General features: G+C 40.2%; 1 protein-coding gene across 1 annotated transcript; it reads left to right on the top strand.

Moving 5' to 3' along the window:
* Positions 1-4,604: 4,604 nt before the first annotated feature.
* Positions 4,605-22,853, top strand: ghrhra (growth hormone releasing hormone receptor a; the record flags this gene model as incomplete). The annotated part of the gene is made up of 13 exons (XM_080836169.1): positions 4,605-4,616; positions 7,473-7,581; positions 10,982-11,089; positions 14,315-14,409; positions 15,020-15,117; positions 16,160-16,292; positions 18,275-18,428; positions 18,780-18,840; positions 18,937-19,006; positions 19,354-19,445; positions 21,387-21,516; positions 21,865-21,906; positions 22,698-22,853. 13 exons carry the CDS (start codon positions 4,605-4,607, stop codon positions 22,851-22,853), a joined length of 1,260 nt encoding a protein of 419 aa, XP_080692295.1.
* Between the last annotated feature and the right edge of the window lie 640 nt (positions 22,854-23,493).

The raw sequence follows: 23,493 nt of genomic DNA on the forward strand, positions 1-23,493 counted from the left end.
CTAAAGTCAGTAACATCACCAGATGTCATAGCAGAGCAACATGATCAAGTTATATACTGTTTTTTTTTTTCTATCTGCTCAAGTTCAAGCTAAATTTCCTGTTCTACATTTTTAAGAACATTTGGAGTAGCCTGTAAAATAGAAATGGACAGGATGTTTCCTCTTACCTCATAAAAAAACGAAACTAACCAGACAACCTCTAGGTCCTTACAAGGCAAAATGAAGATAGCAGCTGTCTGTGGAACTGAGTGGCTATCCAGAATGTTTGAGATAGCTATAGGGAACATGGTCTGACATATGTTTTATATTCAGCTTGAGTAAGGCACTGGAAATGAGACTCAACAGAAGGCCTTGGGAACAAACACTGTAAACAAAATACTTCCAGCAACCTGGCAACTGCTAGCCAAAAAGTGGTGTTGTTAGACCATTATGCACCATCCCGTTATGTTGCCATAGGCCTAGGCTGCCAAGGACCTCTTGTGTCATGCCGTACAATTTCGCATTCCTCCTTTCTCTGCCATCTGTCTGATGTCTGGCTACTGTAAAACGCCATTTTAAATTGTGTGCTAACTTGTCAATGTTCTCTCTCGCTAAAGACTTTTGCTCAAATGCTGATGACAATGACCATTGTTCTCCCTCATTATACCTACGTTTACATATACATATATATATATGTACGTACGTATATAACACAATCTATTAGAGTACTTTGTTCCATTCTCTCATCATGTCATCCTTTCCTCTCTCACTTTACACTCTCTCTGCTTCCTGCTACCCATTCCCACCTCACAATTGCATCCAAAATAATGATACTCATTACCTACAATGCATCACACACACATTCGTATTTCCAGCCTAACTACCTATTTCTTTGCTAATATGATTACAATGATCCAGCCACCTCAGTTTGCACTGCCTTGTTTCAGTGCCATTGGAATTACATTCAAATGAGCCACCCTCTGGTGCTCAATTAAATTCAAATAATGTCCAATTAATAGCTTTCCTGTCAAGCTGTTCGCATGTAGAAAAAAAACTATTATCATTGCTACATTTGCATGAAAAAGATGAACATGACCCTCCAGATCAAATTGATTTGGGTGTTGCATTAGTTAAACCCATGGTAAAAAAAATGTTTATACTGATTACACAAAGATTTTACACAAAGTCACTCACACAGCACAGTCCCACTCCAAATCTGCAAAACCACAAACTTATTCTAAAAAATAAGCCTCCATCTTTAATTTCATAAAACAATAACACAACAATAATAACATTAAAATATTACGCGCATAGTTCACTTCTAAGACACAATGATCAGCCCTCAAAGTGCCCTGCCCTTTAAAATGGTTGTGATGTTGATGAGTTGCTGTGACAAGACCCCCAGTCCATTCACACAGTGTAATTTTATATAAATAATCATGTAAAAAGGATCCATATTGTTTTTCTATACTTCTTACAAAGCCTACTGTAAAATATTGTGCATGATGTGTTTCCATGCTGAACATTTTTAAATGCTGTTTAGGCAAAACACTGTACTGTAAACCGTGTTTGGTCTAGCATTTATGTGTTGACTACTGAAAGAAATGTAAAGTTCGCTGAAATTAACTTTTATTTAAGGCAAACTGTTTTGTATTTTGTACCTTCTAGCACTGGAAATGTGTGTATGCCACACAATGTTTTGGAAAACTGAAAAAGTACTGAAATTTGTAAAAAAAAGTCCATTTGTACATTTATACATATACAGTCTATTGTAACCTATTTGGTGAGAATGCTCTGTGAAATGTACTGTAACACTGTAACTGAAAAAGACTTTAGCCAAACAAAGACAGGAATGTTGTACGATGTATCACAGTAGTCTAACCATATGAGTAGTTTTGTTTACCATTTGACACGAAAATTGGATTTTGAAAAAGGATTATTTGTGTTTTGAATGCAATGTTTCATTTGCAGGAGATTTGTGGTGTTTTGCACTTTGTGTGTGCAGTTTTGTGAATTGCATTAAGAGTTTTCAAAAACTGAGACTTAAGAATCCTGGGAGTACATAACGACCCTCAATATGTGTTATGAACCACCATTAAGCTGTTCTACAACAGATACTTAGAATGCTGGCTCTCCATTTTAATGCACTCTCAATCTTGTATGTATCGTGTTATCCTGTATGTATCATGTATATACAATCTTGTATGTATCATGTAAACCTGTATGTATCATGTAATCTTGTATGTATATGCTGCATGTATACAAATGTATCTGCCGCTCTGATTCTCTCTTCTCTTTTACTCTCTTCTCTTCTGCTCAAGGTTTCTCTCGGTTAAAAGGGACTTTTTCCTTGCCACAATCGGCTTACAGCTTGCTCTTGGGGGTTCAGCCTCTGGGCTCTATAAAAAGCTTTGAGACTGTTATTGGTGCTATATACAGCCGCGGAAAAAATTAAGAGACCACTTCAAAATTATCAGTTTCTCTGGTTTTACTATTTATTGGTATGTGTTAAAGTAAATTGTACATTTTTGTTTTATTCTATAACCTACTGGCAACATTCCTACCAAATTTCAAATAAAAATATTGTCATTTAGATCATTTATTTGCAGAAAAATGACAATTGGTCAAAATAGCAAAAAAGATGCAGTGTCTTCAGATCTCGAATAATGCAAAGAAAACAAGCTCATATTCATTTTTAAACTACACAATACTAATGCTTTAACTTAGGAAGAGTTCAGAAATCAATATTTGGTGGAATAACCTTGATTTAAAATCACAATTTTCATGTGTCTTGGCATGCTCTCCACCAGTCTTTCACATTGCCGTTGGGTGACTTTATGCTACTCCTGGCGCAAGAATTCAAGCAGCTCGGCTTCTTTTCATGGCTTGTGACCATCCATCTTCCTCTTGATCACATTTCAGAGGTTTTTTTATGGGATTCAGGTCTCGAAATTGGGCTGGCCATGACAGGGCCCTGATCTGGTGATACTCCATCCACACCTTTACTGGCCTGGCTGTGTGGCATGGAGCATTGCCCTGCTGGAAAAAACACTTCTCAGAGTTGGGGAACATTGTCAGAGCAAAAGGAAGCAAGTTTTTCTTCCGGGACAACGTTGTACTTTGCCTGGCTGAGGTTTGTAAAAGACCATAAGGATTGAACCAAAGCGGACTGGAGGGTCTCCTAGTTCGTCTTCTCTGATGAGTCCAATTTCACAGTAGGTGCAAGACTCTGTGGCTTGTAGGCCTCTCCAGGTCTCCGTCTAACCATCAGACGACCATGTGTTGGGCAAAGCTGAAAATTGGACTCATCAGAGAAGACGAACTAGGAGACCCTCCAGTCTGCTTTGGTTCAATCCTTATGGTCTTTTACAAACCTCAGCCAGGCAAAGTACAACGTTGTCCCGGAAGAAAAACTTGCTTCCTTTTGCTCTGACAATGTTCCCCAACTCTGAGAAGTGTTTTTTTCAGCAGGGCAATGCTCCATGCCACACAGCCAGGCCAGTAAAGGTGTGGATGGAGTATCACCAGATCAGGGCCCTGTCATGGCCAGCCCAATTTCGAGACCTGAATCCCATAAAAAAACCTCTGAAATGTGATCAAGAGGAAGATGGATGGTCACAAGCCATGAAAAGAAGCCGAGCTGCTTGAATTCTTGCGCCAGGAGTAGCATAAAGTCACCCAACGGCAATGTGAAAGACTGGTGGAGAGCATGCCAAGACACATGAAAATTGTGATTTTAAATCAAGGTTATTCCACCAAATATTGATTTCTGAACTCTTCCTAAGTTAAAGCATTAGTATTGTGTAGTTCAAAAATGAATATGAGCTTGTTTTCTTTGCATTATTCGAGATCTGAAGACACTGCATCTTTTTTGCTATTTTGACCAATTGTCATTTTTCTGCAAATAAATGATCTAAATGACAATATTTTTATTTGAAATTTGGTTGGAATGTTGCCAGTAGGTTATAGAATAAAACAAAAATGTACATTTTACTTTAACACATACCAATAAATAGTAAAACCAGAGAAACTGATAATTTTGAAGTGGTCTCTTAATTTTTTCCGCGGCTGTATATTGAGAGGTGGGAAAGGTGATTTTGCAGGCCTGACTTTGGATGTGAGTTCTGCAGACTTGAACTGACGACTGGAGTAATGAACATCTTAAAGGCAGTAATATTCTGCATGTAGAACTAAAAAGGAACAAATCTAACGCCAAACTCTCAATAACAACTTTTGACTATACTGTCAACCAAAAAGACCATGCCAGCCACATACATACACAAACAAAATTTCTACCTGTTCTTATCATGAATAAATAAATTTACATAAAATGTCATGTGTAAATATGTAGGGGGTTGGTGGTACAGTGGTTAGCGACGCTGCCTTCTAAGGAGTTGATCCGTTGTTGATTCCCACATGCTGCATCTGCTAAATACCTGACCTTTAACCTTTATCTCTTAAACACATGAAACATAATGTATACATGTAATTGAAAAAATGCACATGATAACCTATTGAAACTTTTGTATTAAGTGGACCGTTTTGTTATCCAGTTGTTACAAACTAACCAATGACCTGCAGAGCAAGAGGCTCACTGCAAGATTTTTGTTTTTTATTGGGCGAATATGGAGGGCGAGGTGAATGCCAGTAGATATATGACCTAATCTGTCTCTTCTGTCGCATCCTCCTTGAGGAAATGGCCAAGAAATGTTTTACTATCTTGTGTCAGCTCAGTTAATGATGTGGCAGAATGTGCTCAATGCCGATGGGAAACAGACAGAATCCACCCTGTTGGTCCATATTCAGTAAAAGGGCTGCAGAAGACATTTAATCTCCCCCTGCAAAGGTCACAATCCGTAAAAACTGTCTCCTCCATCATCAATGTAAACTGCCCCATCTTCCATTAAAAAGTTATTTAATCAAACTCTCTTGCTACAATTTATCACAACGCACATTCAAGATTGTGAATTTAATGTGATGTAAAATATGCACCTGTCACTTTGCCATCTGTTACTGAGTCAATATGGAGTTCATCTTGCATAAGATTCAATTTGCAACAAAAATGAGTTCACCCGGATGATTTTACTTTCCTGAAAACGTATTGACTTACGAATACTTATTGACTTAGTCATTAACTGATGAGTTTAATTTCACAAACTTAAGTGAAGTTATAAGAAAATCTGTCCTTAACAGTTATCAACGGTATCATCTTGTATTTAACATCTTGCAAATTCAAGGTTTTACTGTCATTCTAATGGCAAACCAGTTTGATGTTGACACCCAGGTTCCCAGGGAGGACACAGACTGACACAATAATTACAGTCTACTCTGTGATAAATCTAAGTCTGCAGACTATGGTTATGAATATGAACATTTCCAAGCTATTAAACTGACATCTCTCTCCTGCTTCTCTCTAATTCAACTTTCCTTCAATGTCTAAAGTGAATTGATAACATCAGCTTGATACAATCTGAAATCAAAGAGAACATTTACCCATTCCCTTCATTTCCTGTGTCAGTTGACATGAAATGTCACACAATCAATTCTGATCTGATACACAAACAGACTTTGTGTATGACTGAGGGATGCTGGAAAGACAAGTGGACAAGTGGGGAGGGTCAGGCACGTCTCATGGCTGAAAGGAGATTTTTGCCATCTGTATCCTTCTTGGCTTTGTCTCTCTTAGCACAGCGCTTAAACATGCTTCAGTCAGCATCTAGCAGTGGAGCGAACATTAGATTTGCCTGCTGAAATTAATTATGGTCCTGTGCATTGATGAAACGGTACAGAAAGGCGATTGCATTAATTATCCATGTATGTTGTATGTTGATAATGTCCTTTGGCAGCAGAGGATATGTGGAGAGGGCAGTCTTTTAACACTGCCAAAGACGAGCCCTCCTCACGACAGACGTTATCCCAGGTGACCAGGCAGGAAGATTCTTATGATGTATAATAAATGAGAGTATAACAAGGAATAAATGAGGCAAAATACTGACGAAAAATATTTCTCCCTTTTCAGGTAGAACATTAGGTGAAATCAATGGAAGTACATTTTAAAATTAAAGAAAGAATTGAATAGATATCCAATAAGAGTTTGAAACTCTGGATTTGTTATAATTTAACGTAAGCAGTTAAGCAAAATGTATGGCTTTTCTTTGATATGCTAGATGTAGGTAATAACAAAGGTGTATTATCATGTTTGTCATATTTTTAGCTGACCACACAGCAGTGTGAGTGTCGTTAGAGTGAGTAACTGGAATCTAAATTAAGTTTAGATGTATGTTTGTCAAGGGCCATGGTTTTGAAGAACCTTTGGCAGGATCTTTAAATGTCAGGCCTAATAGGATCTTATGAGGGAGCTGTTTCTGTTTGCATAATTTTTTGACGGCATCCTCTTTAAAACCTTGTCTTACAGCCTTGTGCTTACGTAAGGCACACTGCCTCTGTGGTGTCAGAGGGGGACCAATGTTCATTTGAAAATAAACAGTAGGGCGCGAGCTGCTTGCCTTGACGCGGAGTCTCGGTGTGATTTCCGTGCCGATGCTGACATTCATTAATTTGGTAAATAATTGCATAGATGTCTGCCACTGCGTGTCGACATTTTACCACTTAGGGTTTCTAAATGCTTTGGGGAAAATGAGCGACTTAAACGGAAAAGACTATGACATCAAAGGCTGGAAAAGCTCCGTGGTTGGGACATTTCTCTTTTACGGTCTGTATGGAAACTCTTGTTTATCATCTTAAATTCTTCAGAGAAAAGGACATTGTTTTTCTGTTGTGTATTTAATACTATTTCCACCTGTCTAATTGGACCTTGGAGTTGACTTGTTCGGTCTTTTTAAGCATTTTGTTATGGATACCTTTCGTCTGTGGATATTGGTAACTTTCTTCGGAACGGTAAGTTGGCAGTTTCGCAGCACATTTTTTGCAGTTTCGGTAGGGTAGTCTACAATAAGAATCAGCTGAGGCATTTTCCTGAAATAATTTAGGTAGCCTAATTTATGTGAATAAGTGCGATGGTTCATTGCTAACCAGCGCTCAGATTAATGTGCACTTTATTACTTATATCAGTGTTTGGTGATTTGGTTATGAATATTTGCTGTGTAGTTATTTTCTACAGTCTACTAAAATGATTTAAAACGAAGTTGTTATTCAGTTCTTGTGTATGTGGCTATGAAATACATTACCATATTGGAAGGGCATACGACACGAATAACACTAATGGACACGTAGACACACACACACACTAAGTGGTACAGAGAAATGGTTATAGTGCATGACAGAATGTGAGGCCGGAGTAAAACACACATACACTCTAGCCCGTAGTATATGTCCAAAGATGTGCACACACGTACAGTACATACAGTACATGTATGTACTAATAACACAGATGCATGCACCCACCCACACACACACACACACAGAGACACTCTTTAACAAAAAAAGGTTTTGAGCTGGGTCTTAAGACTGCTGTTTGATTTTGACACCTGCAGGCATATTCCATCCATACTGACTGTGCCATAATTTCTGAACATATGAAAGCTCAGGAGGCCTGCATCCAAATCCAACGGACAGAGTCACAGAACCAGAATGAATCGATGGGTGGGTACCCATCTCACACGTACCGCTCACATGACACGCATCTTAGAATCCCTTGCCTTGTTCGGATTCTGGTGCTGCTGCTTTAGGGCCTAAAGTCATCTTCCTCTAAACAAGCCACCGTTTTGATCATGTTCTAGGATGGGTTGAACGTTCTGCTGTGTCTTTGTTTAAACATTAATGTTACTGAATGTTAAATAAGTGTCTGTATGGCTTTCAAAACACAAGTGGTTAGAATAAGTGAAATGTCTACATGACAGAAATAGAATAACATACTTCAGAGGTTTGCACATGTAAAATGTTGCTGTTGTGTGCGTTAATGCCCCAAATGGTAATTTGCTTTGGGGCCATGTTCTCCTAATGCTGTACAGTAGCCACAGACAACCTGTTTAGTGTAAAATCTCATTCATGCCCGGTATATGAATTGAGTTATTGAATTTCCAAGCATCAGCCTACTGCAGTTAAACTCTTCATCGGCCTATTTAAGAGCCATTTTGATGCAAACAGCAGGAAACCATTATGATGAAACTGGCTTGATTGGCCATGAATGAGCAAATATAATATATTAATCGGCTTATGCAGCTTTCTATCTAAGAAATCACTTCATCTTTTCTCTTGTCCTTTCCTCTCTACTGCGGAGGGTGGGTATGACCAAGGGAGACTCTTGTTCAGGAGAGAGAGAGAGAGAGAGAGAGCGAGAGAGAGAGAGAGAGAGAGAGAGAGAGAGAGAGAGAGAGAGATGGAGAGTAAATTGAAAACAATGGCGTCAGCTTAGCCACTGGTAACTGCCCTCAGACAGAGGGACCTTTTCAGAGCAGACACACCTAATCTCCGAGGTGAATCAACAAAAACAGTCTTAATCTAAAATGAGCTGTGACTCTTTTTTCCCAGTAGATCTCTCTAAGACGAGTGACCTATGAATAGAAAGCTGTTAACGAGGATGTGGATGAGGCTGCAACAGATAGAGAAAGCACTGAGGACTGACCTAATTGCCTTAGATTTCTAACACTAATCTAAGTGTGTTTGTGTGTGTTTCTATATCTCTTTGTGTGTGTGTGTGTGTGTGTGTGTGTGTGTGTGTGTGTGTGTGTGTGTGTGTGTGTGTTTGTGTGTGTGTGTGTGTGTGTGTGTGTGTGTGTGTGTGTGTGTGTGTGTGTGTTTGTGTGTGTGTGTGTGTGTGTGTGTGTGTGTGTGTGTGTGTGTGTGTGTGTGTGTGTGTGTGTGTGTGTGTGTTTGTGTGTGTGTGTGTGTGTGTGTGTGTGTGTGTGTGTGTGTGTGTGTGTGTGTGTGTGTGTGTGTGTGTGTGTGTGTGTGTGTGTGTGTGTGTGTGTGTGTGTGTGTATATGTGAGTGTTGGAGTGCGAGACAGGTAGGTACTCAGGGGATACCATTTTCTTGGAACACAAAGATGGAGTTAATGCATTAGTGCAGTGTCAAGTATGCCTAATTAGCCGGAAGTGTTCAAAGGAGCCATCCTCGGGAGCTCAATGAAAATTCAGTTAATGTCCAATGGCTTTTCTCTCAACCAAACTATTCATAGGAAGAAAAAAAACTGTCACACTGGACACTTTGATATGCTGTGTTGGTAATGCATTGTACTATAAAACGTCTTTGACTGTTACAACCCTATGAATTGCAAATGGTCTAGCTATGTGTTCAATATATACATTTCAGTTGGCTGTAATTAACTTTTTTCAGCAAACTATTTAGTTTTTTGTACGTTTTAGTAGTTGTGTTTACCATTAGATGCAAAAAGATTTTTCATTTTGCAGGAGATTTATGGTGTTTTTTCCATTTTGTGTTTGCAGATTTATAAGTTATGTGTAGAGTTTTGATAAAATGAGACCTATTTTTAGAAAATATGTACAAGTCATGTTATTTTCAAAGTGATCCCAGCCTAAGTGTAACCTACAGCCAATTTATGCATTAGGTTGAAAGAGGTTGAACTTTTTTCCATTGATTTTAAGTTATGTAAGCCATAGAGTGATGACACGGCCTGTCGTGGACTGTGATCCGTTGCCAATTTGTGTACTCATTTTATATAAAGGGTGAAAGGTCTAGAGAGAATGTTTAGCCTTTGTTAAATGGAAAATCATCAAGGTCACAACCCCTTGAATGGCTGGGGCTCCTACTGAAGTGCATGACTCATGACGCATGTCATCTTAAAGATAAATGTGTGGGCTGTCTGTAGCCTGGAAAAGACAGAGAAAGAAAAAGAGAGCTGGGTACACTGTTTATACTTATCTAAACCCCTCAGATTCAGTGAAAAGCCTGGAATCTGCTGTGTAGAGTGTCATTAGAATCCACATTTGGAAAGGGACAGGTATTTTCAGTGCCGGGGGACCCTTTAAAGACAGTGCACTATAATTGTTCTGTGCTTCCCCTTCCCACTTTCTATCCTTCCTTCCAGTCCAAAAAATATCTCTTTATTGGCTTTATGGCCACCTTGTTTAATTTCTCCAGAGGCTGTCACCTTATTTGGTGTGTGATGAGGTTAAGAAATCAAAACTCTGCTGCCATTGACAGAATGTTCTATGTCAGGGACCGTAAGGTTGCTAAGGTTACTTTCCTTTTCCTCCTTTTCCTTTTCTTTCTCTCGCTTTGTTGTTTTTAGGTATTGTCTCAATTGTCAATCTTATTTCCTTACCATGGAAACAGGATGCGACTCTCCCATTATGTTTTTCAGTAATTACAACCCATTAAAGTCATTGTGAACAAAAGGGAAACCCGTGCCTATCCCCATGGGGTAAAATACGTCCTACACGGTACAATGACAGAACTGACTTGTGTTATTAAGATTTAAATGCATTTAATGTCTTGCCTGTGCAAGGATATTATAAGAAAAAATTACTGAATGTAATATGAGGTAATACTTGATTGTATAATTGCAAATTAATCTGCTTTATGTGGTAAAAAATACTCCTCATCTTGATATCCCCTTCACCACATCCCCCCACACAAACACACACAAACACCATTACACTACCGTACACACAACACACTCTCGTAGCCCTAAAATACACATCCTTGCAGTGCCATAAACACCCACCCACTCATACAAACCCAAACGCATGAGTACACCAGTCACTGTTAAATAGTATTTTATTTGTAAACACGCATTGAAGAACCAATGAAATGGAGAGTGTTAGGGCAGAATATATATTAACTACCGTTAATTCGTATTTGTCTCAGCAGAGGAAAAATAATAATAATAATAAATATATATATATATCTAAGCCAAAGCAAACATAGGGATGTAATTGTGTTTGAATCACATTGGGTCACTTCAGGCATAAAAAGTTTGTTTGATAAAAAGACTACATGACGTTCAGTTTTTTCTTTCTTTAATTTTCCCTTAGTGTGGGACTGAGTGCATCTGTCTGTTGGTCTGTCTGTCTGTCCAGGCTGCGGGACGGGGTGGGACGGCATCCAGTGCTGGCCTCGTGCAGAGCTGGGCCAGGTGGTCAATCTTTCCTGCGCCGACATCCTACCGCTCCTCACTCACACACAAGGTCTGGTGGCACTGCACTGCAGGTTCTTATGCACAGCAAAGAAGGGTATCGCGTAAAGCTCTTCTGATGACTGATTGATTACTTGATCATGTTGTCATTTCATTACATACGCACAGACCTAAGCGCCTCCAAGCAGTCCGATCAGTCTGATCAAAAAGGTAGGATGGACATTTTGTTAGAGGAAGGTGTTCTGCCATTTCGTCTGTAAATGTAACCTGAATCTTAGTTTTCAACGTCTGGAAGGCACATCTAATCTTCTCTCTACACAGTTGGACAGCATAACATTAGCCACTTGGTTACTGAATTGTACGATCATTTAACACAACAAAAAATTTGCTAAATGGCTTTGTAGGCCAAATGCTCAACCATGCTCAACACCACACAAGTCAGTGAATAAAATAATCCTCAATATATGAATATGAGATAGGAATAATCATTCATTGGGGCCTTAATGCTCAACAAATACTCACATACTCACTCAGTTTAGACCACATGTCGTTCTCCCATTTACCATTCTAATAGCCTAACATCACTCAAGTGAGAAGGAGTGCAATTTCTCTGTCTACAAATGGGATAATTCCGTAAAATATTTGTTTCGTTTTTACTTTTCATTAAATATGTAATTGCTTATTCCTTTGCTGATATTCACTTTTCATGGTCACACACCTCTCTCTGTCCTGCATGGTTCACATGTCACTTGGTTTGTGTTGAACTTGGAAGCGCAAAAAGGGAATTAATAGAAGTAGACCCCGAAACAAGTCATCTGATAGTTTCCCAAGTTTCCTAATATTATTTGCTGTTTATTTGCCATTTAGGATGACTTATTTAGCTCTGGATATTAAATACTACCTGTGTTTCACTGGTTAGCCCTTCAGAATGCTTGATTTAGAGTGCCTGATAAGAATACATGTTTGGCTTGGTAGCTGGCCATGGTCCTGGAATGCCCATAGCTGAGATTGTGTGTGCTGACACCCCTTATGGAGTAATGTGAGTTTAGATTTACTAGTGAAAAGGAGGTGAATAGAGTGGAGTGAGTTGAATGATGTCAAGTATTCTGGTAGGCTCCTCCCGAACTTTGTTTACAAAACATCATTTAATGGACGTCTTTGCTATGTCCTGACATTTTAATTATTTTCCTGAAGATTGCTGTGTCCTGAATATGAAATGATCACAAGTCACTCCATTTAAAGAATTGTCATTGTGTGATGAATGCTTTTCTCCCATTCTTCTTTTGGAGTGTGGCTGGGACTGTTTTGCCATCATTTCGCTATTTTTGGAGAAAATGCTTTGAACACAACGTTGATGTATTTGGATTATCTATTTCCCTCAAAGAAATCTTCTGTAGCTTCCTTTCATGCGTGTTTAATGGACTTGTAGGCCGACATGTTAAATAATGTTAAGACCACAGCAATGATTACACTTAGGTGGCTTGAGCTGTACTGGGCTTTTATCAATTCAACATGGCATTTTTAATGATATCACAGTGACAATTTAAGAGTTCAAATATGTGTATAACATGCACTGATACCTGTTGGACTATGGACTTACACCAAACGAATAACAAGTCAGAATGCCTGTTGATATCATGACAAACTGTAGTCATGTATGTGTTGTTTGGTTGTTAAGGTTAGCGAGTAATCCTAACAGACACCTCTGACACAGATCACTCAACACCATCGACTCCTAGCTCATGCATGTTCATTATGGGCCCTGTGTGACACCTCTGCTGCTGTCATGACATCACTGTTAGGCAGAATTGCGATTTTGCATGGAGAAGGGACGACTATTAACACGCAGAAGGTTGTGGTGTTGCAGGGGGCTGGGGGCGGTGGGATATGGGGGTTGGGGGTGTATGTTATATGCATTCCCTGCTGTGTGTGTGGTGGAGGGTGTTTATGTGAGACTGGCAGTCACGGGTTCTGATCCAAAGGGTCCTGGTTTACATATTCTACGGGTCAGTTGTCTATGGGCTGTGTCTGTGTGTGATACAGAGCCAGAAAGACACAGAGGCCCCAGAGACATAGCAAGGCAGCCAGCCCTGATATTGGACTGGATTTGACCTGCTTTTCCTTTTTATCATTGCCTTTAGATATGCTGGAACATGACATTTTGCCAGAGTTTTTTTTTTTTTTTAAGTAAGCATGCCTTTGGACATTTTAGCAGTTCACACATACATTTTTATTTTGTGGGTCTAAATCATTTTACAGCTCCCACCTCACCCAGGGGTTTTTGTATAGCTAAAAAAAATCATGAAAGCCCCAGGAAAAGCACTGAATTCCAAGGTGAATTTAGGTGAATACTCATAGGACCCATCCCCTGAAAAGCTCCCGTGGAGCTTAGCAAGGGTCTGCTTCTCTCTGATGGATGATTAACGGCTGATATTCATAGACAGATGATTTGTGAGAGGACAGAACGAAGGAAACATACACCAAAATAGAAACACATTATATCCTCATTACCACATAAATGATGTCTGACCACAATGTGTAAACACTGTATTACTGAATCTTTTTTTTTTTTTTCATATTTGAAAATCCAATTAGGAAATCCTTGCGATTACAGAGCAGCAGCTCCAAGGGCCACTAAGTATGTTTTTTGTGTGTATGCTCGGACAGAAAAAAAGAAATGTGCATCTCCTGGGACAGGCTTGTTTATCACCCTTCTTTGATTACTTTTTTTCTCCTAAAACCTTGGGAGATATGGGATTAGTGTATCTTTGTTTAAATCTGGGCTTCTATTTCTGTCGCCATGACCAAATCCATGGGAAAGCTCTGAATGCAAAAAAATGAGCAGCTGCGTGCAGAATGAAGGGTCATGTCTTACATGTTATTTTCAGCTCGAACTGTGATCTAAACACTTGTTTGCAGTCGTCAGGTGGTTCTGGGGCAGCTCGAGTCTCAGACTTTGAGAATGCAAACAGTAAACAGAACAGCTGGAGGAGAAACCCCTGCAGTGAACAGCTGTACAGTCTGTCAGGGTTGCACAACTCTTGAGCTGTCTGGTGGTTAAAGGCTGTTGCTCAGACATGGTTTTGATACACTGCCATTGCTTAACACTGCGCAGGAGTTGGGAGGCTAGAGGTGTTGTGTGTGTGTGTGTGTCTGTGTATGTGTGGGTTCGTGCGTGTGTATGTGTGTGCGTTCATGTGTGTGTGTCTGTGTATTTGTGTGTGTGTGTGTTTCTGAGTGTGTGTTTTTATGCTGACAATCTCCTCGTCTTCCGCAGGGTATGTGTTTAGAAACTGTACTAAGGATGGCTGGAGTGATGTACATCCTGCATATAATGTGGCCTGCGACTTTGGAGACGAGCCTGAATATGAAGTATGTTCACCCACAGTCCCTTTATACTTTTATTAAAAATAGAAATCAGTAGAAAACTCTAGAACACCACAGTAAATACCTTTTTGTTCTACAGAATACCAAGGTTCCTTGCGTTAATATGTTGTTGTGGAGTAATTACAACAATATGCTATAGCAAAGAAAAGAATGTTAAAGAAATAGGTTTAAAGTATAATACACAATACCCAATATTACTGAAATAGTGATGTGCTAAGACCACTACACTACGGCATAAACTGTAGTATATTTGACGTGTTATGTGTTCACGTGGGTTGTCTAGCCTTCGGCAGTGTCATAGGTTTCGTAATGGATTGAACTTGCCCTTTGCTGTGGGCCACTTCTATCTCAGCATGCAGCGAAGAGGGGGTTTCTTCACAGTGAACTCATCTAGAAGTTCATGTTTAATTCATTGGCAAGGATTTGGAGGTCAACATTGGCTGACGGTTCTCTGAATAAGAAAAGCTTCACTGAGTCCAGGCATACTCATTAGGATGGTAATGTTGAACATGGAAAGTCACAACACTGGGGAAATACTCGGCCGGAGAGCTGATCTAGACCGCGGGTTTTGTGTGTGTGTGTGTGTGTGTTTCAGATGAGCTACTTTTCCACTTTCAGACGGGTCTACACAGCAGGATACGCCACCTCCCTCGTCTCTCTCATCTCGGCTATATTCGTGTTTGCTGCGTTCAGGTGAAAATGGCACCATTATGACTGTATTCAGTGCTTTAACTAGTTGTTTATTAATGCATGAACCCAGGCGCTCGATAGCAGCGGACTACTGAGATGTGACTTTTATTGGACAGGACTGATTCACCTATGTTCATCTGCCTCCAGAAATTTGAATTTTGTGGAAACTAGAGGAGACAAACCAAAGCAAATGAAGCAAAAACATCTTGAAATATGCTTCCAAGGTGTACTAATTCAGCAATGAATATTGGAATAAATTTTGATTTAGAGTTTACAAAGGAATTTAGAGTGCAACAAAGGAAAAAAAACTATTTAAAAATGTGCTTTTAAGGTGCAATATTTTAGACTTAGACTTAGACTTAGAAAACTTTAATGTCCCCGAGAGGCAATTTGTTTTACGGTACAGACACTGACATATATACAAACAGACATTGAACCAGACATTTCCAGCACTATATATCTAACACATAAACATACACATAACATACACGCGTTAATAAATATAATACAGTGAACAGTACAGTAAGAAGGAGTATTTGTGCAATACATCATACGCACATCAGTAATAAAATACAGTAAAAAGTATATTGCACTACCCTAGAAGCCTATGTGTCATAAATAAGTCTAATATTGTTCTAGTCGTACTTCTCCCCCCATCTTATTTAATTGGGTTATTGCCATTGGAATGAAAGAGTTTTTTGCTCTGTTGGTCCTGACGTTAGGGTATCTGTATCTACGACCAGAAGGGAGCGGCATGAATTCCACTGAGAGTGGATGGGTTGTGTCCATGCAAACCTTATCTGCCTTCTGTTGTAATCTGGTCAGATACAATTGGTACATGTCTACCTGTTGCTTGCCAATGATTTTTCCACAGGTTTTAACAATCTTCCCCAATTTGTTCCAATTTGTTAGTAATGGATGTACAGTTGTTTGCCAGATGTACTGATCAGAAACACCAAGTGGATAGAGGTGTTTGTATTTTGGAGCTGTGTGGTTGGTTATAATTCACGTTGACGTAACATGGTTGACCTGCTGGCCTTGACAGGAAGTTCCACTGCACCAGAAACTACATCCACATCAACCTCTTCGCCTCCTTCATCCTGAGGGCCACTGCGGTTTTTATCAAAGACGCTGTGCTTTTCACTGACGAAACGCTGGATCACTGCTTCATGTCAACAGTAAGAGTAAACACACACACACACACACACACACTTGCACTCACTCACAGACACACACATTCATACACTTACATACCCACTCATAACCCTTTGTGTACATGATATAGCCCCGTAGCCAGGGCCCATAGACATATTCATGTCAATCTAAATAGTCTGAATAGCCATGTCGCATTGCAAAAAATACTGATGTATACCTATATTCAGTGAAAAAATTACACTGACAGGTGTAATAGGCGGAATATGTGTGCGGGGGGAGTGGGCGTGGTGGCGGCGGTTACAAACATGAAAAAAAGGATACGGGACTCAAATGTTTGGGAAACCACTGCCTTACAACACTGACAAGGGCCCGTCACAAGAGGCTGCACCTGGGCCCGTGGTAACTACCTGAATGTTCTGCTATACCAAATTGTGACAAAACTGAAAATTCAGAAAAAGTATTTCCTGTATTTAAAAAATACAAAATACATGTATTGTATTTTGTTACATTTTCTGGCAACAGTATTTTGTATTTTATTTTGATACATTTATTTGAGGGGTATTTTGTAATTTGTATCAAAATACATTTTGATGTATTTTTGCCCATCTCTCGCAGTATAACAGCGTGACTTTGAGTGTGATTTTACTCTTGAACCACAGTTCTATAAATATGAAATAAATACAGTATGTGAGAGACGACAATGTTTGACTTGTAATTTCCGCCAGTGGCAGACTCAGACCAGCAGAAATAGTTATGAAGAAAAGCATTCCCTGTTGCCAAGCAACCCCTACAGTGCTCCCAGCGTTCTTCAGAAAGAAGGATATTCCATAGAATGGGATTTTAAAGGATTACTGTAATAATATTGACTTCAGTTTTTGAAATGTTTTTATCACAACTGCAGGGTTTATTTCTGTTTTATTAATCCAGACACTCAGAGACAAAGCCTGAGGTGCTTTCACTGTCAAAAGTAAAATAGGCGACTCGGATTGAAAAAAGTACTATAGAGGTCTATGTAAATATATGCATGATGAAGTGTACTGCTATTCCACTTGCATGGGATTGTTAAGTATTGGCACCTCTACAGAAGTGATACATCGTAGTGCTTGTGCAGCTCTTGTATGCCTTAAGTATTTTGCTACCAAACACGGGAAAGATGCAAGTTATGGAAATACTGACCAGAATATTATAGCCGAATGTGTGGTTATTCTTTCTTCATAAAATACAACCCTAGTCTCATATTAACTTCAAAGGGAAAAATCAAAAAGGAATAATTTATCACAGGCAATTGGGACTAAGACAAACTACATTTGCTCTACACATTTGTCTTGATTGTAATGTAAATGTTATATAGACAGTAAACATAAAATATAAGATATATGTATTTATATACTGTATAAGCTATATTTATAAAAGAGATTGAGAACACAAATTAATAAATTAATTTCTTCTTAATCTCATCAAATTATTGCTTTACAAACAGATGCAATCACTTGGGTTTTTTCTGTATTGTTTTTGAATGCACTGTTTTAATTTGCTATTGTGACCCTGTTAAGCACCTTGAGACATCTTTGTTTGTGAAAGTGTGCTATACAAATAAAATGCATTATTATTATTATTATTACTTGGAATATCGAATCTGCCCAGCAGGTTCAGGGTTGTTCAACTTCACTTCTCAATGCCTAATCATTTTTAGCATGCTAGAAACTAGTGCAAGCAATTCTGTTTTTTAGCCTCATTTTTTTACTCATCTGTATCCCATGCTTGATGCTACAGGTTGGGGTGAAGTATGTCTCACAATACCTATTCTGTGAATCCATGTTAGTTTTTCTAAGTCTAAGAGGTTTGAGTCTGTCCTGGCCTTCTACCATGTCCTGCCTGTAACACAGATTACATGATTCAGCACCATTCTCTCCCTTCAGATTGTCTGTAAATCTGCTGTTTCCTTCTTCCATGGTTTACCTATAACACAGATTACATGATTCTGCTCCATCCTCTTCCCCTTTAGATTGCGTGTAAGTCTGCCGTGGCCTTCTTCCAGTTTTGCATCCTGGCCAACTACTTCTGGCTGCTGGTGGAGGGCGTCTACCTGCAGAGCCTCCTGGCGCTGACCTTTGTCTCGCAGAGCAAGTACTTCTGGTGGTACATCTTCACCGGATGGGGTAGGTGGTGGCAGCAGCCACCCACCCACAAACACACACACACACACACACACACACACACCTGTCTTCTGAGTGGACACAGCTGTTGTGCAGAAAAGCAATTTCAATGAAAAATACAAACGTTGAGCACAGCAGGATAATCCCATCACCAGTAGGACTGAGATGCTAGTGTTCTTACACACAATAAACGCTTTCAGTCCTGTTAGGCTTCTGCTTGGACCAGCTCTCAGTGTGAAATATGAGTTTAATATGTGTCTTGCTTTACAGGCTGATAACAACATTTTATCAGGGTGCAGAGTAAGTATTGTGAATGATAGTTACCCGTACAGGAAAATGCTATTTTTTCTCCAGGTGTTCCATCCATAGTGCTAACCATCTGGGTCATATCAAGAAACTTCTACGACAACAGAGGGTACGTCTGATTTATAGTAATAAATGGATTGAACAGCAGAACATTTTTGCATGTGAGTCTTTCTTGCGTACATTACATATTAATGTGTATGTGCAGATGCTGGGATGACACAGAAAATCCTTTCATCTGGTGGATCATTAAGGGTCCAATAACTGCCTCACTGCTAGTAAGTCATTCATGTCATTAGCATTGGAAGCACTACAAGGTTGTGTGTGTTGCTTTCATTTGTTCAATATCAGTGCTGTAATTTAAGCACTGGCAAATGTTTTGTGAAACAAACATATAAAATGATGAATTTGACTCTGAACAACCAAACAGACGTCCTGTATCCTGGTACAATTAAGGATTCAGGATTTGTAGATGTTAATGTGGGTATGTGAATACATAGATTTCAAAAATTACTTCTATTGGGGTGTATTGTCCTAGTGAATGCAGATGGGTGTGATTTCATTCAAACTGTAATGCTGCACCATAAACAGCTGAATCAGCCCCTTCTCCGCCCTCTGTGTACAGGTGAACTTCCTCATCTTCGTGAATGTGATGCGGATCCTGGTGCAGAAGCTCAGGTCCCCGGCTGTGGGAGGCAGTGATACTGGAAACTTCATGTGAGTTGTCATGGAAACTTCTATGCTCCAGAAGAGCAGCAGTTCGACCTTGTGCTGGGCGCTGGCTGTTCTTCATTCTGATGTTGAAATTAGAATGTTTTAGAAACTATCACATGTGAAGTTGTGCTACCCTAACCTTCACCTCACTCCCAAGTCTAGCACCTGTGTTCCATTCATGCTTTAATCATTTATTTATCACAGTTGAGATGGGTGTGAAAAAATAGCTATCTAAATAAAATAGGACCAAATCGCAGGTGTGAAAGTGTGAAAGCTCACCAGTTTACTATCTACTCTGATGATAATAAAGTTCATCTTGAAGATACATTGAAGCTTTACCATCTACTTTATTATAAATGTGGATTATAGAGTGCAGTTTAACCTTTTTCTCTCTAAAGGCTTTGGCACAGATGTGTTGGTCAGGGTCTGATGGTTAATCAGTAAAGGCTGGCTGCACCTTTTCAATCTGATCTGTCAAGCATGTGGAGAAGATGCTATAATTACAGTGTTCTGCTGTCTTGACTAGACACATGACAGCGATAGGGCATTACTAATCTGTGAATGCCCAGTGGCCCATCCATCCATCTGCAGGTCAAACCTATGGCCTTTGTCAGTTACACACTGTTTAAACTCTTCCTTCCTCTCTAGGCATGGTTATGGTCGAGTACACATGCTGAAGTGAGGCGCGTGCAATTAGAGTAAATTGACAGTGATCCATGTGCACTCCTAACAGTTAATGTTTCTAATTTAATCCCTGCTGCCGAGTCTCAATGCTGTCATCACATTGTGCTGTAGAGAGGAGAGGAGAACCAGGCCTGGATGCTGATGTTTGGCATGATTCTCATGCACTTAGGTCTCATATTTTCAGTCCTGTGGGGGTCTACCTCTCATTAACTCTCATGCTCAACTACTTGTCAAATTACTGTCAGCTAACTCTAACACTAACCTGACTGTAACTGTACATCTTACCTCACTTAAACCCCAACCCTTGTTCTAACTGAATTTGCATGAGCAGAACAGATGTGAACAACGTTCTTCTGTGAACAGAACTTCCTGCTTTGCTAGGAATCAAAATGAGGTTTATTTCCATTTATACTAGAAAGTGCACAAACACATCTTATGGTTGTTATTGATGCTTAAAATTGGTGCTTAAAGAGATACTGGCACCGTATCATGTACCTTATTTAGATAGTTTAGCGCATTTTTCAGCCTATTCGGATTCCTCGTTGTAAACACAGTTGACTGAAAACAAGCTGTTGAAATAAAGTCGTACTGCAGTGGTTTTTGCAGCACATGAGGAGAGAGGAGCTTAACCAGAACAGGATGCTGATGTTATTTAGAGTGCATAACTTGAGGGCTGTGATTTTGCCGCTGTGAAGTCTTTGGTTGTCAGTCCCCTCAGGTTAAGATGTCCTGCTTTTTTTCAAGATGAGCCTCTAAAAACAGCCTCACCTTTCACCGGACACAACAACGCTAGACGCCAGAAGTGAATTCTCCAGAAATGGCCATTAGAATGTCCATTTAGAGCAGTCTAACAGCATTAGCAAAGATCTATGACCTGCAGGGGTTTCAGCTTGACATGTGTGCCTGTAATATCCAAGGGCTCAGTGATACACACCCTGATCACAGATTCAGTGGATGAGGGTAAACGGTTTTGAGCTCAACAGCTAATCAAACCCTCCGTTCTCCTGATGCGTTGTGTTGATTGGATGGAATATTTTTTTGGCTCGGTCCATGCCACTGTGTTTGTTTACCATTTACAAACGTTTATAAACTCCTGAGGATTTTTTTAGGTGCACACACTGAACGGACTGAACTCAGCTGAATCCGACAAAAGTGACTAGAATCGCGGAGCGCACCTTTGAGTGGCACGGCAGCAGTTGGGTTGGGTGGAGTGAACATCAATCATCCATATTTTAACATGAACATGTCATTGCATTGCAGGAGGCTGGCCAAGTCCACACTTTTTCTTATCCCGCTGTTTGGCATGCACTACACCGTGTTCGCCTTTCTCCCTGAGGACACGGGTGGGGAGGCCAGACTCTACATCGAGCTCGGCCTGGGCTCCTTCCAGGTAAAGAGGAGCATGATGCTGATGCGTCACTGGGCTCCTCAGTGGTTGCCCATGGCCATATTTGGTGCCAGTTGGGTCTCACAGAGCCCAATATGGTGCCTCAGGAGTAACATAGGGTTCTGCGTAGGCAGAAGTCTCTCTTCAAGAATACTCTTCTGCTGATGCCCGAAATAAACATTTGAGACATTTTTAGAGCATTCCCACTGTACCTATTTGAAGGTATTGTTTATTTCCACGATAAAAGGATCGTAAAATAAAACCAGAGTTTTTTATTACTGAGTTACAGCTTTAATGGGAACCCACTTAGTCTGTGTAATAAATTACATTTTCTCTTTCGCTAATTTTTAGGGTTTTGTTGTGGCTCTACTGTACTGCTTCCTGAATGGCGAGGTGAGTGTCTCTTCATCAGTGGTGTGCCAAGTCCTCCCTTCCTGTCTGTACCGGCATAATTTGTGTCATTGTCTTTCATCTGAGACTTGATCATAACAGGGAATAAAACAACCGCTGTGCAGTAGGGCTCCTCTCTGCCAAGAGGCACATGTTTTAATGTATTATTTACTCAATGCATCATTGGATAACTTTGGCCCTGTGTCTCCCCATAGTTAAAAAATAATAACACACACCCACACACTTGTGCTGCCAGGGTACAATATCTGTTGATTCTTCATGTAGTCCTTCTGTTACAAGGGATGTCTCTTTGTTCAATAAACATGATTTGACATGGAGAAAACCTTGCCTTAGGAGATGATCATCAATAAAATACAGTTATCTAATCAGTATGATAAACATAATGTAGAATAGAGGTGGTCTTCCCCAATCACATAATCATTAGGCAGCATTTCATCATTAAAAAACAGGTTGAGGTTGGTTGAAACAGAGTGATTGAATAGGAGAAAAGGTGTAATGTCCTAAACATCTTGAAAATAAAGTTTTTCAGTGTGCAGTTTGAACTCTAGTGCTGTTTAATCTGGTTAAGGTGTCTGGAATTATAATAAGCAGTCATACATGTGAGTGTAGCAGCAAAATGGGCCATTGGTAAAAATGTGGAGAGTTTTTTTTTTTAATATCTCAGGCGAGACCTGTCAAGTTCAAATATTAATATCTGATCAGCTGTCGTACCCATCACTCTGACAGGAGTGTGTGTGTGTGTGTATCTGTGTGTGTCCTCTTTGGCTGGACAGGTACAGGCAGAGCTGAAGCGGCGGCTTTACAAGTGGCACACACAGAACCGGCTGAGCCCCACGCGCCACCGTGTCACCCTCACCCAGATTTCCATTTTGGAGAAAGCCGATGCCCAGATGGTGGCTCCCTGCCCTGCCGGGGTCACCCCCATCTGACCTCCCCCTTACCCCAGCATCTCTCCATCTTGTCCTGTCCTAATGCCAACACTGCTGCTGTGTACAAGACAGGCAGTCAGGTCATGGTGCAGAGTAGATGCATAATGCGGTTCTACGGGTTAGGGAATCCTGGATGCTGGGACCCTGTTGCTGCTGGTTTTTCACAACGTCACATGGAAAACATGTATGAAAACCGGCACGTTCTGTCCGCACGGCATCGAGCTTCAGAAAGGATTCATCTGCCTTTGCGTTTTTGCATCTACCCCCACCAGCTCTCTCTGCTCTCTCCATCTACCCACTCTTTCTCTCTCTCACTGAGTGGAGTTGACTGTGGCAGCAAATGCAGGGTATGTGTGTGTGGAGTGGGGGGAACAGGGGCATGCAGAGCCTTGATGAATTTTAATAAGCACTGGGGCGATTAATTCAGAGGCTTGGTGTGTTTTTTCCCCTGCTGTTGTCAGATCCAGTGCATTACCCCTGGTGCAGCCCTGCCATTGCCAGTGTCTGGCACCTCAGATTACTCAGTTTACGCACTCAGCTCTGCTAATGGCCCTTCGGAGCCTCCTAGTGGTGGGCAGAGACAGAAGATTGTGTCAGTAATTAATTTAATTATCTACGTATGTATGTGTGTGTGTATCTT

Source organism: Sprattus sprattus, assembly GCF_963457725.1.
Source record: "Sprattus sprattus genome assembly, chromosome: 4".
Taxonomy (NCBI): Eukaryota; Metazoa; Chordata; class Actinopteri; order Clupeiformes; family Clupeidae; genus Sprattus; species Sprattus sprattus.